Source organism: Oreochromis aureus, linkage group 14 (genome assembly GCF_013358895.1).
Source record: "Oreochromis aureus strain Israel breed Guangdong linkage group 14, ZZ_aureus, whole genome shotgun sequence".
Lineage (NCBI taxonomy): Eukaryota > Metazoa > Chordata > Actinopteri > Cichliformes > Cichlidae > Oreochromis > Oreochromis aureus.
This window is the reverse complement of record NC_052955.1, coordinates 19,959,428-19,973,614: the sequence shown is the minus strand read 5'-3', so window position 1 is coordinate 19,973,614 and position 14,187 is coordinate 19,959,428. Positions and strand designations below refer to the sequence as shown.

The 14,187-nt window shown below is 40.2% G+C and overlaps 1 protein-coding gene across 2 annotated transcripts; it reads right to left on the bottom strand.

Annotated features, from left to right (window-relative positions):
* Positions 1 to 2,502: 2,502 nt before the first annotated feature.
* Positions 2,503 to 13,569, bottom strand: hepacama (hepatic and glial cell adhesion molecule a). 2 transcript variants are annotated; one of them, XM_031749927.2, is made up of 7 exons: positions 13,399 to 13,569; positions 9,838 to 10,185; positions 9,363 to 9,644; positions 4,263 to 4,353; positions 3,924 to 3,991; positions 3,680 to 3,750; positions 2,503 to 3,267 (listed from the first exon to the last, which is right to left on the bottom strand). In XM_031749927.2, exons 1-7 carry the CDS (start codon positions 13,493 to 13,495, stop codon positions 2,905 to 2,907), a joined length of 1,320 nt encoding a protein of 439 aa, XP_031605787.1. In that variant the 5' UTR covers positions 13,496 to 13,569; the 3' UTR covers positions 2,503 to 2,904. The 2 variants fall into 2 exon arrangements, with proteins under 2 accessions (XP_031605787.1, XP_039478464.1); XM_039622530.1 differs by having other exon boundaries at positions 3,079 to 3,267; positions 3,924 to 3,987.
* Between the last annotated feature and the right edge of the window lie 618 nt (positions 13,570 to 14,187).

Here is a 14,187-nt window from a genome sequence, read left to right as displayed (position 1 = left end):
CAATAAGTGTTTTGAAACACTTTTAACATTTATAGTTTGGACAGCAATGCAGCTGGGGCTAGCACAGCTTCACCAGGAACACCCTGAAACTCATCTGCTGCATGACTAATGTGACAGTTAGTGTAAAATCTGAATAAACTTCAGATATTGTGTTTGCTTCATTTGTCATAAAATAATAAGAGGACAATCTTTATCTGGCCATTAAAACTGCTTGTTAGGCAATTGTCCGATTACTTTTGAGCATCTGAAAATGGGGGACTGTGTATAATGGCTTTAAATCCATCCATCCATCCATTCTTTTCCACTTATCTGATTCAGGGTCATGGGAGGGTTGGAGCCATAATATGAGAGGCAACGTACACCTTCGACAGGTCGCCAGGCTGTCACATGTCTGACTTTAAATCCTAAACAGTGAATGCAAGAAAATGAAATAAAATCAAATGCTGTTAAACCCCTTGAATTCAAACTGAAAGTGAGCACTTCAATCCCATCGTGCTTATTACTTAAAATCCACCGTGGTCCCGCACAGACACAAAACTATAAAAATTGTGTCTTTATCCAAGAAATTATGAATCAAACTCTGTAAATGAAAATTTTATAAAATGCTATAAGACCTGTAACTGCTGATTTTCAGTCCAGTTGTTCTGTAATTTGGTAAACTCAGCCTTTTCTCCCTGTTTCCCTCAGTTAAGAATGTCAATGTAAAATCGATTCTTTGCTTTTTTTTGTCCCTTGAGTTAGATGTCTTTTTTTTTTTTTTTTTTTTTTACATTTAAAGGTGTCTTGAATCATTCATAGGTCAGTGTTAAGTGACTTAAGAAACAATGTCCAACCTTTGAAAGACCTTCTGAATTTTGCACAGTTGTGTATATTGAAGCCAAAGTCAGTACTTCACTAGATATTTGCCTATTCAGAAAAAAAAGCTGGATAAGAACTTTCCAATAGTAAAGTGTCACCTTCCTCCACAGGGAATTTCACACTGACTGCTTGGTGTGAAGAAAGGTGCTAAAAAAAAGGGGCTCCATCAGGCAGCAGGAGGTGGTTATTAAATAAACTGGGAAAACTTCACACATCCTCTCTATTCAGTTACTGCAGATACAAATACACACATGCTCTTTGCACACAGATGGGTCGCTGTTCCCCAGAGGTTCATTACTGCCCTGACTTCTAAGCTCTTCTGTACCCACTGGAGAACAGGTGGAAGATGATGGGACAGACTGTGCTGCTAATAATCAATATGTGATATCAAAGTAGATTACAAGTAATTTCACAGCTGAATAAAAACGGCCTGTTCTCATTACCAAAGGATATTTCATTTTCCACTTACTGTAACACACATGTGATTATGCACATGTATTCTTCTCGCTGCGTAATCCCATGATGCATGTGTATTCATGAGCCTGCCTGCTAAGCGGTAAATGGTGTTTCAAACAGAACAAAGACCACGAAGCCCAGATCAAAACAGGCGGCCCCTGATTCGCTTATGCAACCGTAATACTCACACCTTCAGTGAGGGAAGGTACAGTTCAGGATAAAAGCAATCAGTAAAATCATGATTTTCATGACAAAAGATGTCCAGCTGGACCTCTGAAGGGAACACATTATCTTGATAATAGTGATAAACTGGGCTACTTTGTTTGCATGTGTTTGTAGACACTTTCACAAGCTCACATCCGCTTGTGTGTGCGCGAGTCTCATTACCAGGATCAAAAATTTATTTTCTCCTTTCAGACCTTTTTACCTTTATAAGTAAATCTTGCAAAGTGTATCTAAATTTAGAGTTGGCTATTCCGTACAAGTATGTTGCATGCCTGTCTGTAATGCAGCCTTCACCTATTCAAAGTGAGAGTCAAAGGGTAAATATGGTACAAATGGTTTATGGAAAATATGATTTACGTTACATAAATTAAAAGTTCCTGTTTGAAATAGCTTATTTTAAAGTCAGTTAGCTCATATAATTCATAACTGAAGCAGATATAGTTATGGGTTAAAACAAAGGTCACTGTCACTGTACCACCTGCACTTGCCAATATTGGGAAAAACAAAGGGGCAAAATAATCTTCATAATGCAGTATGTAGTCAAACAAACAAACAAACAAAAAACCCACAAAAATTTTAAAAAAGCAAACTATTATAAAAAACAGATTATATAAAATACAGTTAGATGTAAATCTGTACTATTTAAATTGTTTCCTCCCAGAGTGCAAAAACCTCAAATATTCAAGGAAATGTTTGAGTGACACCTAATGGAGCAGACAAGTATTGCGCTTAATATTCAGAACGGCACATCGAATTCAGCTACCTTACAAAGACAAAGATGAAGGTGTGTCTTTATTTCTTCTGTGCTGTGTGTAGAAACCATAACAATAAAGTGTTTATGTAGAAATCAGGAAAGACATAAAAAAGAGTGAACATTTGTAGCAGTTATGATTTTGATAGAAATAAAAGGATTGCTTGATGACAAACTACAAATTATTTAAATAATTTTTATTACCTTAGTTACATAGTGACCTAATGTGGCATAAGGATACAGAGTGTGGTTTTAACTGTCTAAAGAAAAATAACAAACAAAAACTGTACAGGCACATCTTAAAACTTCCCAATAATAACTCAACAAGGAGCAAAATATATATCAGACCCAGAAACTCTTTAATGTCTCAGCATCATATACATTATATACTACATGCTGGTGGACAGGATATAACTTTTTCTGTGAGAGGATATATTTTCAAAGGACCACAGAAACACTGTGCATAGCCACAGAGAATGAGATGATAAATAATGGAAGACAGAAAGTTAGCTGAAAGTGAACTCATCTCTTACCCTAGTGCATCAGATCCATTATTCTCATGGCCGAACACAACCAACAAACTATACATGTACATCACATAACATGAGTAGCTGTCAGTGCTGTGGTGGGGTGTGAGTCTGATCGCTGGTGTCTGCACATTCCACCTCCACAGGCAGGTGGCCAGTTGGGATGCCTACAGGAGGACGGACCTTTCTCACAGGACTGAAACTGCGTGGAGATGAGCCCGGGGAGTGAGCAGGGGAGCGGACAGGGCGTAGGGAGGAACCTGGAAGGGGTTGTGGAAATGGTTGTGCGAGTGGAGAGGAGCTGCGAGGGTATCTGCGTGGGGTGGACCAGATTGGTCGATCAGTTCTATGGGAGGAAGGGGGCGGGACTGAAGCGTAGGTAGCAGGGAGACTCGTTTCTGATTGGCTCATAGCATTGCCAGAGCATTCTTCCAGTCGCTCCAGGCTCTCCTGAAATAAGATGATGACACATGTGTGACAGCTGTGGGATTTCATCTGTGATTCTCATGTAATCAAGACATAGTTTGTAGCAGAACATCAGCTGGACTGTGTTTATAGTCGTGACTGTATGAGGTTGTAATTATAACCTTTAATTTGTCCACTGGGAATTTTGCCCCACACACTAACAATCATATCATCTTGATTACCCCTTCACTTTAACTCCAGCACCGTCACCAGTTTGACAAGACACCCCTCACGTTGAGCCACACTTAACTTTGTGGTATAATTATTAATCATCATCTTCTGAAAAACTGTCTAGCCAATTCCTTGTGGAACTAATGACAGTATAACCAACAGTCTACTGACAGTTTAGTAGCAGAGCTGCTGGAAAGGTTTTTCTCCAGATGAAAGAATGACTTACATCTTCATTGAGAACGTAAAGAGGCATAGGACTCCTTCGACCAAGTGTAGATGGTTTGGGTACAACATCAACTGCAAAACATGTATGAGTATTATCATGTAGTCCCAGTTTTTTTAGCGTTAACTCTGGAAAGTGCAATGTCAACCCTGACTGTTACAATTTAAATATTAGCCTACAGTTTGATGCTAACATCATGAAAGTGCTGTACACAATTAATAGACTGCAAACTATAACTGCTGCTCACCATCATGGCCATTTTCACTTTGCTCCACATACACAGGAGCTCTTTGGGGGACAGGTCTGTGCTTCTTTCTAAAGCAAAATAAATCAACAAAACGAAACAAGAAAACAATCAACTGATTTAAAAGACGCCTTAATATATGCTGGAGATCACAGTTTTGGACTATTTTCCCACCAAATGTCTAGAGACTGTGGAGCTACTTGAGATTCTAGCCACATGTTCAAGTGCAATATCAAAGCCAATGAGAGAAAGAGGGGGGAAAAAAAGAAGGAGAGGAAGAAACAGAGCAGCAGGGGAAAGAAAAAAGATGAGGAGGGGGGGAACAAAAAGAAAAGGTCTCACTTGGAAGGTTTCCAGCAGGCACACACTGTCACCAGGGTGATCAGGAGGAATATGCCCCCAGTGGACAGGATGATGTATAGCGAGCTCCGTCCTAAACCAAGGTGATACACAGAGGCAGAGAAGAAAGCCGGAAAGAAAAAAAGAGCATAAAACACACACATGCACACACTTAAATCCTTGTGCACTTGTAAAACTATACAAAGAGTAGTAGTATAATCTAAAAATTCTACATTAGTTCCTGATCTTCCCCCAGTGAACATAAAACATTTCGAAGACGTCACAAATCTGTAAACATCTTTAATTACAACTAACACCATAAGGCATGCTCCACTTTCACTCTTCATGCAGCTCTGAGCCTGTTTGTAGCTATCGATCCATCCTCCACCGAATTGACCGACGTGTTTTTCTACAGGTGGCTTATACAGGACCCTCCATCTGCCTTTAGGGGTAAGGTCTGAACCAAAAACCTGCATCTTCCTCGACTCTCTAACACCAGCCAGAGAGCACATATTCAGCACCTTGACACAACTTTGATACAGACACTTCTTCCCACATGGAGTGAGAACACCTGACGCAGCCTGACTTCTTCCAGAATCCTTTTTAAGCTTCTAATGGACTTGATGTTGGTAACGTTGCACATCCTTTCCAATACATCCATAAAGCAGCTTCTGATCAGTTTGCAATCTGAATGCAGGAGTCTTTGCCAGTCTTGTGTCAGAGGGGGTCCTTGTCCCTCCTTTGACACAGAAAGATGCCACAATAAGATGCTGGACATCTTCAGTGAGCCCAGCAGGTGGGGCCATCATGACAAGCCTGTGCCACAAGGATGACATAACCAGATTGTTGGCAATCAGAGCTCTTTCCCTGTAGGACAGCCGGAGTAGCAGCCATTTCCATTTAGACAACCTTTCTCCTGCACCCCCTTCCAGTTCTGTTTCTGAAAATGTTCATTACCTATAAATGCTTTAATAATAATAAAGATGTAAACTTTATTGATCTCTGCATTTAACCCATTCACTCAGTGAAGCAGTGGACACCCACCAATCCAGCGCCTGGGGAGGAATGTACAGGGACGGTGCCTTGCTCAGGGGTACCTCAGGGTAGCCATTTGGTGGATTTGAACCCCTGACCTTCCAATCATGGGGGACCACTCTACCTACTGAGTTATCCCTACCCCACCATTCCCAATACCATTCCTTCCCAAGCATAAATTTCCTGGCAGGGTTGGAATGTCAACTGTTCACCATTAACCCACCAATAAAGTAAAACCATTTACTCTAGCTTTCACAATCCCCACATTTAGGTCATATGTCTTGCACACATTAAGTATATCTCTCATAATAAATACATTTTCTAACATAGATCCTGCTGGGGCACAATATGACTCATCTTCTGGAACTTAAAAGTCTGTTAGATAACACCTTTGAAAATTTTTATAATCGATGCATTAAAGAGTCACTGTTCTCCACTTCTTTAAAACGGCAACGGTCCCCCTTTTTAGGCAGCAGAGAAAGTATTCTCTACAGAATCCTCTGGATTCATTGTAACTTGCTGACCTCTCCAAGTGAAAAAGAATGTTGTTGGTGCATCCGTGTCCTTAAGCTTGGTAAAGCAAGCTCAAATTAGAGCCCCTTTAGTGCTCTCCTGAAGAAAATAACTCAATTGCATCCTTTTATGATACAATAAATCCTGCTGATTATTCTGACAACTGGAAACACTGTTCTTCCTGTTGCTGTTTCTGAATTACCCTCCTAATGTTATCAGTAGATCTTTAAGTGTATCGCTGACAGATATCTTTGATTTGAGCTTTCCCTACCTCCCACCGTCTAATTAGAGATTGAAACCCATTTTTCTTTGATCTCCAGAGATCATGATGATAACACCTTGAATTTCTGCTATCACTTGTAAAATTCTACCATTAATATGTTCTGTACTTGCCAAAAAACTGTAAGTCCAAAGTGGGCCAAAAATAAAATACCGACCCCTTCACAGAAACTTGTTCCATAGTTAAATATACATTGCTGTGTCCAGCAGAAACTCCACTCTATTTTCATAAAATTATCACTGTGGGTTTCTTGTAGAAAAAATACATCTAGCTTCTTTTGTCTTCAAGTTCTGTAATCAAAGCTCTCTTCTGTGCATCCCTCCCCCAAATTAATATTTAAAGAGGTCACCTTTAAATTTTGCAATTGAGAAAAGGAAGAAAAGCAGACACGAAAAAACTGAAAATAAGAAACATTAGTGAAGTCTAACCATCTTGAAATTATGTGGAGTCCTTACCCCCTAAACTCACAGTTTTGAATCTGAAGCACTTAAGCTCCCGTGCCAGTGTTTCATTAGATAGAAAGGGTGGAACCTCTGACAATGTAATCCAGGTGGATGGTATAGCCAAGGGGAATCTTGAATAAGCTCATGATTTATTGAAATTAGTGAGTTGATTAACCAACTCAGGTTGCTTAACAAAAACAACAACTCCCTTATTCACACAGGAGGCGTATGCAATATTTCCATGCCCCACTTTGTCTCAAACTGCCAACAGCATGTGCTCCACTGTGATGCTGGGCTGTGGCACCGCTCTCACTCTTTGTCTCAATGAAAGCGACGGCGTCCAAAGAGAAGTCACAACTAAAAAAGCCACAAAAAGAAAACAATTGTTTACGAATATAACCAGCCAGCCACAAAAGAGAATATGAATATGGCAAAAAGTATAGATTGAGTGTGCTGGCATGAATAGTTGCATTGAAGTAGCTCATTAAGGTCAAACTCTTTACTATGAAACTATGCAAGCAGAGGAAACAGAGAGTAGTTTGAAAGCCTGAAGCTGTCTCCTCGTGCAGAACATCACAGTACAGCAATAATGAAGTCAGGATTACTGAGGTCCACTGAAGCACAGCGTCCTCCCACCTGCCTGTTTTTTTTTTCCTTCTCCCTCCTCATAAATAACCGTCCATTCATTGGATTAGACTGCCTCTCCCTCTCTCGCTCCCTCTCAGCCTGACATGTGGCTCTTCACTGGCGCCCAGTAACAGGCACTCTGAGCCAACTCTGTTACAATCACAGCCTGGATTTGCACTCGTTGTAAACAACATTGTTTGAGAGGCCAGCATGTTTGTGTATGGGTCAGCATGAGATGATAATTGCTCCTGCTAGCTCCTACAGATGGAGGGTTTGTGAATAATCAGATGACATTTACCGTGCATAGTTACCTTAACATATAAAGCTATCATTCAAATTAATTTAAAGGATTTTTAAAGATTATGCTGCCCTGCAGTAAGTAGAATTTACACTGATTCCAGTTTAACCAGCTACAACATAAACAGTTTAGATGCTATTAAATAAGTCAAAGTGATACAGTAGGAGAACATATATTAATACAAAGAAAGAGCATTCTATTTAGTTTGTTGATAATACAGCACTGTGCAAGTGTTTTGAGCCACTCTTCACCTCTTTACATTTTACTTTAAGCAGCCAGACGTTTGCTTTTTCAATTACTTTTAGTCCAATTCTTTTACCTGGCCTAAGGATGATTTTCTTCTTCGTTTTCTTTTAAGCCACTTAATGAATCAATCAAGTGTAAACAAGAGATGAAGCACAGTTGTGTATACACATAACATACGAAATAGCAAGGAACCAATTTTAAAGTGCATCTTTAAGTACTTAGGTACTAACTTTAGGTTACTAGCCAGTCACAAAAACACATATTTTGTTCCCATATTTTTAGGCAAATCTATAAAAATGCCAAAAATTACACAGTCTGTCTGGCATAAAATAATATTTTTGCACCAATAAGGTAATCCCTACAGCTATTAGCTGGACAAACAAAAACAATCAAAAGCAGATGAACAGTATCTGAAAGTCATATCTTTAAGAAATAAGCAAAAAACATCCAGAAAAGACCTGACACAGGACCTGAGAGATACATCTGACCCTTCAGCTGGTCCATCTACTGTTCACTGAAGTCTCATCAGAAATGAGTCTCAGGGAAAGGGTGGCTGTTATGAAGCCAAATTTGACATTTTTGGCTAAGTATCTACAGAAGGAGGCAGCAGAGAGGTACAACTGTGAGTTTCTAGAGTAATCTTATTGAGGTTATTATTGTTATTGTGGGATCATCTTGATAGGGAACTCAACAGAAGGTCGCCAACATTCAAGAGGTTTGAATGTCCACAAAGAAGCCTGGAGAACTATCCCTGAAGACTAATTAAAGAAATTAAAAGATATCAAATATTGACTGCCAAGCTTTTTCAAAATAAATCGCAGCAAAAATTTCTGGCACAACCTCACCTACTTCCAAGGTGAATGGAGAGGATGAAAGAATTCACAATGCAGGAACTCCAGCAACACTTGAGGGAAGATGAACATCTTTAATAACTGACCAATGCATTTTGGCTTGTGGCCTTCATCAGGGTCATCTACAGGGTCATCTACATGATGACCCAACGCCGAAACGCGTTGGTCAATTATTAAAGTTGTTCATCTTCCCTCAAGTGTTGCTGGAATTCCTGCATTGTGAAGCTTTTTCAAGATTAAAAAATTCAAGACTTGGAGATTTTTATGATTAATTTTCATGTACACAACATACAGGAAAATCAAAATACTGTCTCTCTCTCAGTTTACTGTAGAGAAGATTTAAGAAAGATGAAGGACACTCTAGGGAACAGAGAACTTTAAACCTATGTGCAGTGCAGTAATGCATGATATGAATAAAATAAATATATCCACTTGTGACTAGGACAGCATTGCAAATGATCAACAACAGCCTGTATGACGGTGGTGCAGATGGTTGCAGTAGAATTAGAATTGTACTGTTTTGCCTTATATTCTGCACTTTTATGTTTGGACATATTTTAAGAAATCATTGATTTCCCCTTCTCTTAGCAAAATATAGAGAAATGGTACTTTTCCACATTACGGCATGTACCGGTATATACTTGTGTCTTAATGCAAAATCTTTACAGTGCCATACTGTCGCATAGATAATACTTCTTAATGCTTCTTCCAACTCTGTTCAGCTATTATTAAATGTTATCATGCCCCACTCCCTCTCTTTTATGTAAACACGTGTCTTTTGAGTTCCTACCAGTGTAACTTGCCACCTACTGTAGACAGTGAGCCTGACCGGAATGCTCTTCATGTTGCTGATGGGGTTCTCCACTGTGCAGGTGTAAATGTCATCGTCTGACATCAGAACCCGTGAGATGGTCAGCACCTTTTGGTCATGCGAAAGCAGCAGACGCGAGTCATTCGTCAGCACTTTGCCTCCCTTCAGCCAGCTGTAGATGGGCTTTGTGCCATTATCGTGGGAACAGTGGAGGTTGAAGTGCTCGCTGTACTCCAGGACAGAAGAGGCCATCATCTGGATGTAAGGCTTGGATATAGGAACTGAGAAGAAGGACAGGGCAGAAGATACAGAGCAGAATGAGATTGAAATGACACTCTCTGGACAGGAAATTTAATTTTCAACCTGTATTAAATTTTTATAGGTCCTAACTCATGTTCCAGTGCTCTGCACTTGTTGCTCAGATGTTTTGAAACACGAGTAAACTCGGCTCTATAAACGAGTAATTCTGCTTACCGTCCACTGTGAGCTGAATGTAGTGCTCTCCAGTGAAGGTGTCATCTGTGATGGAGATTTCCACTTCGTACACCCCTTCATCCGACAGCTGCAGGTTGTGAAGCAGCAGCGAGCCATTCTCAAACACCAGGATGCGGTTGCGATACTCGGGCCTCAGGTTCCCAATGATGTCCGTCCCTATGGACTGCACGACAGTGATCGGTTTCACTTTGTCCTTCTTTAGCTGCCACTTAACAACAGGCTTGTCTGTGCTGCTGCTCGAGTAGCTGACTGACAAAAGGGCTTCTTTGCCGACCGTTCCCCTCACCACCTGGGTTTGGCTGGTGACATTCACTCCTGACACCGCACCTGTTAAAAAAAAGGGGGAAAGACACAATGGTGAGGTCTTAAACTGATGAGCAAATATAGAGGTGTGTAAAGACAGTGTGAGGCAGTCTCCATTTCAAAGGGCGCCTATTTTAAGGCTATATAATGCTTTGCCAGTGATTGGAAATACATGTGGAAATTATGCAAAACAAGCTAACAAATGAAAAAAATGCACTAAATGATGCTACTGGGCAAATGCAAATAGTCACATGCAATACACAGTTACAGTGCAACACAGGTATTTTACTCAAATGTTTCCTTTGATTCATTTTGAATCTTTATCTTTATCCCTGTTCGGTTCATTTATATCGCCAGAAATAAATGATGAAAAAAAAGACAAACCAAAAAGATGTGGGCTGAAGCTACAGCTTTTATAACACCTACAATAACTAAATAAATAATGATGCAAGGAATTATTTCCGACAAAAGAAGAACAAGAAAGAAAATATAGACCATTCATGTCAAATGTAGCTACAGATGAATGCTTCCTATCTAGAGCAGGACTCCACTGTGGGCCACATACACCATGACTTTGTTCTCAAGTCAGATGGACCAGCAAAACTCCTCATTCTGTCAGTGTAAAGAAGATTTAACTACACATTTAATCCATAAGATATTTTAATATAATAAAAAGAAGTGCAATTTAACCTGCACAGCCCTTTTTCCACATTATGTAGAAATGCTTTTGTAGTAAAAGAAAGATATCTGTCAGATTTGAGGCTTGAAGTAAGTCATAAATGTTCAAAATGACAGAAAAAGTAACGGCAGCTCATTGCCCAGACTACACTGGAAGTATAAAACAGAAAGATTTTATTAATTCATATAAAATATTTCTGCTTCTTCCTCTTTTTTTTTCGTATTGTAAAAAATCCTGTGTAAAAATGTTTTTACACACTTTGTTACTTATTTACCTTGGGAAAGGTCTTTATCAGTACCTAAAGCTGTAAAACCTATTAAATTACAGCTAAAAGTCCCAAATCTATGCCCTCCTTCACATTTTCCAAAGCTGTTCAAGCCTTTGCTGGGCTTAATCTGGCCCCCAGGCTTTATGTTTAACACCTCTCTAGAGCATCTTCATACTAAACATTTATCACAATCTTGAGTAAATATATGAATTCCCTACATGTTTTTAAACAGTTTCAGTATGCTACATATTTTAATTTGATCAGGACTACAGTTCCAAAGATGAACCCAACAGATACACAACAACACCTCACATTGATCCTAACCCCGGGTTTCTCAAAAATAGAATTTCCTCTTAATCTGGATTTATTATCCCCTTATTGAAATAGCTTCTGGACAACAAGTGGCAGTTGACCATCTCTGCACATAATTTGAATTATGCTACTACCAAATATTTGAATTTCAGTATATTTTGTATAGTATATTTGCTGTCATGATTTTGATGCTGTGCAGCAGGGAGTGCCATGTAGCAATGTCCACTTTGCCAGAAATCAAACCAAGAACTCACAGCTGTTGGCAATTGCGCCTATGCGGTATGCTCCAAAGCTGCTCTCCTACTGGATCACCCTGATATTTTATACATATGTATTTGAGTTAAAATTTTACCTGCAAATGTCTAAAATCCGCCTAATATTGTAAAACCTGCAGTTCTTAAAGTGAAGTAGTTTAAAGTGTCTAAGAGCATCTATTTGCACTGGGAACTTTTGTGATCACTGCAGTCGTGTTACGCCGCTAGAATACAAGAGGAGATTGTAAGTATTTAAATGCATTTGACCTAAATGTGCAGGGGCCGCCTTGAAATAGAGATAGTAAGTGCTTTTCTCTCGAGTGTCGAAACCTTTTTTGCTCTTTTATGAGAAAAAGAATCGCTTTTACATGACTCATGACTTATATGTGGGCAATAAATCCTTTAATAACATTTCTGACATGTTTTTTTTTTTTTTAAAACCTTCACTTTTCTTTTTCTTCTCTCTTAACGATAAAAAAGTTGCCACGTTTTAGTTTTACTGAATACACCCATGCTGGTTTTACTTTGGCTCATGTCTTCAGTGTTCATGTCTTGATCACTACCCTGTTTCTGTGAACCCCCACCCTCCTTCTCAAGAATTCCTCATAACCTCCTGGAGTGAACAAGTAATACACTAATTTTGATTTGTGCACCCCAGCTATCCTCCACCTCCCACAGGGACATTGGAATAAGGTAATATAGCGTGAGCCACATTTCAGCTTTTTTAAGAAGCCCTGTCTTGGAAACCAAACACAGCAAAGCCATTATGTCCACAGTGGAGTTCCTGTAAATCAGCTGTAGCTGGACACATGCAGGTCTGAACAGTGGCTTCGGGCCCGTGAGGGGCATCCTACTGTTCTGGCTCAGTGATGGAGAGATCAACCTATGAGAGAGACAGAGAAGAGAGAGGGGAAAAGAGGGAGAGAGAGAGAGCGGCCATTCTTGCAGAGAGGCAGTTAGCAAGGCATCGCCTCATTGCCGTGGTAACCATTTGGTCTGCCTGACAGGGGTTGCCAAGGCAATAAGACAAAGGGCATGATTGTTGAGACTAGTTTCCTCCCTTGAAAAGAGTGAGAGAGGGTTAGAGAGAGAAATTCTTTGTCACTGGTGAAGTTGGAGATGGACACAGGATTCAGTGATTCCACCAAACTCGCCTGCTTTGGGTAAACTGGTACAGCTGAGAAATCAATCCAAACCTTTTAAAACCAAACTGTAAACTTGTGACACTTGGTCATCATTTCCTCATCTGAAACTACCCACACACGCAGAAGAAGGCCCTGCCCAGTTCAACAGCTCTCCACAAAACTCTTTATCATCACACTTAACCTAGACATCCCCTCCTCGCACGCCTTCAATGGCCTCTCCATGCTCCTTTGAGCTTTAAATGGGAGCCCAATAACGAGCACCACCCTAGAACAAATCCATTGTGCTGCCAACCTCACTAAGTGCAAGGACAAAAATAAAAGCATCGGCGTCTAAATTAACTGGGATTAACTTTGCTTCAAAAAGAGTCGGGGTGAAAGACTTGGATCTGGGTTTTAAAGGCTATTAAATAATAGAAATCTGAAATAAAGATGTGAACTAAATGATAATTATTGTGAATTGGCACACTCAGGCTGTTATTTGCATTCATTTTACTATTTACATTCCCTCAGCACAGCAGCCTGCAGGACATTCTTACTCTCTTTTTTTCTGTTAATAGTCAAACAAAGACTTGGACTTACCTGAAAGGACAAAGACGAGGAGGCCAAGGAGCTTCAGCAGAGGAGGAATGTCAGCGAAACTGCTGTCTCTAGAGGAGGGTTTCCTCTCCACCTTCATCTTGTGTCCTGGGCAGAGTCTTTCTTCCACTTAGTGAGCATGGTTTATCCACCCTGGGCACGTCTCTGCCGCTCAACACTCTCTCCACTGCCTGCCTGCCTGCAACACTGGCCTCTGCCTGGTCACACTGAGCCCCACTCTCCACACAGCACCCCACTCACTGCCAACAACAGCCAACTGTGTGTATGTGTGTGTTTCTGTGTGTGTGTCTGCGTTCATGACACATAGTTTAGATGAGCTCCCCTCTTCCCTTTTAAAAAGTAGTTAACAGAAACTCTCTGCTTTTAGTAGCTCATCTGCTTAAATTGTCTGCTATTTTCTAAAAGTTTTCATACTCTTTAACTACACAAAAAGCAATTCAATGTCGAGTTCAGCTACTTTGCAAAGAAAATCACGCTAGAAAGGACTACTTAATTCAGCCAGAAGCTCTAAGGAACCTACTTAAAGCTCGGAAATGTCTGAGTTTGAAAAACAACTCATTTCCCCCCCTCTTTGGCCTACTTTTGGGACATTGTTCAAACTCCTCTCTGGACTGGAGCCTCACAGTAAACACACAATTTGCTGCTTGGCCACCAAACCAAACACATGGAGCCTTTTAGATATTTTGCTTCCGGTTTTCATACACTACTGTGCCAGGTGCACGATGCTATGTACAAGACCTTCATGGTAATAGCAGCAACAAATGAAGAGCA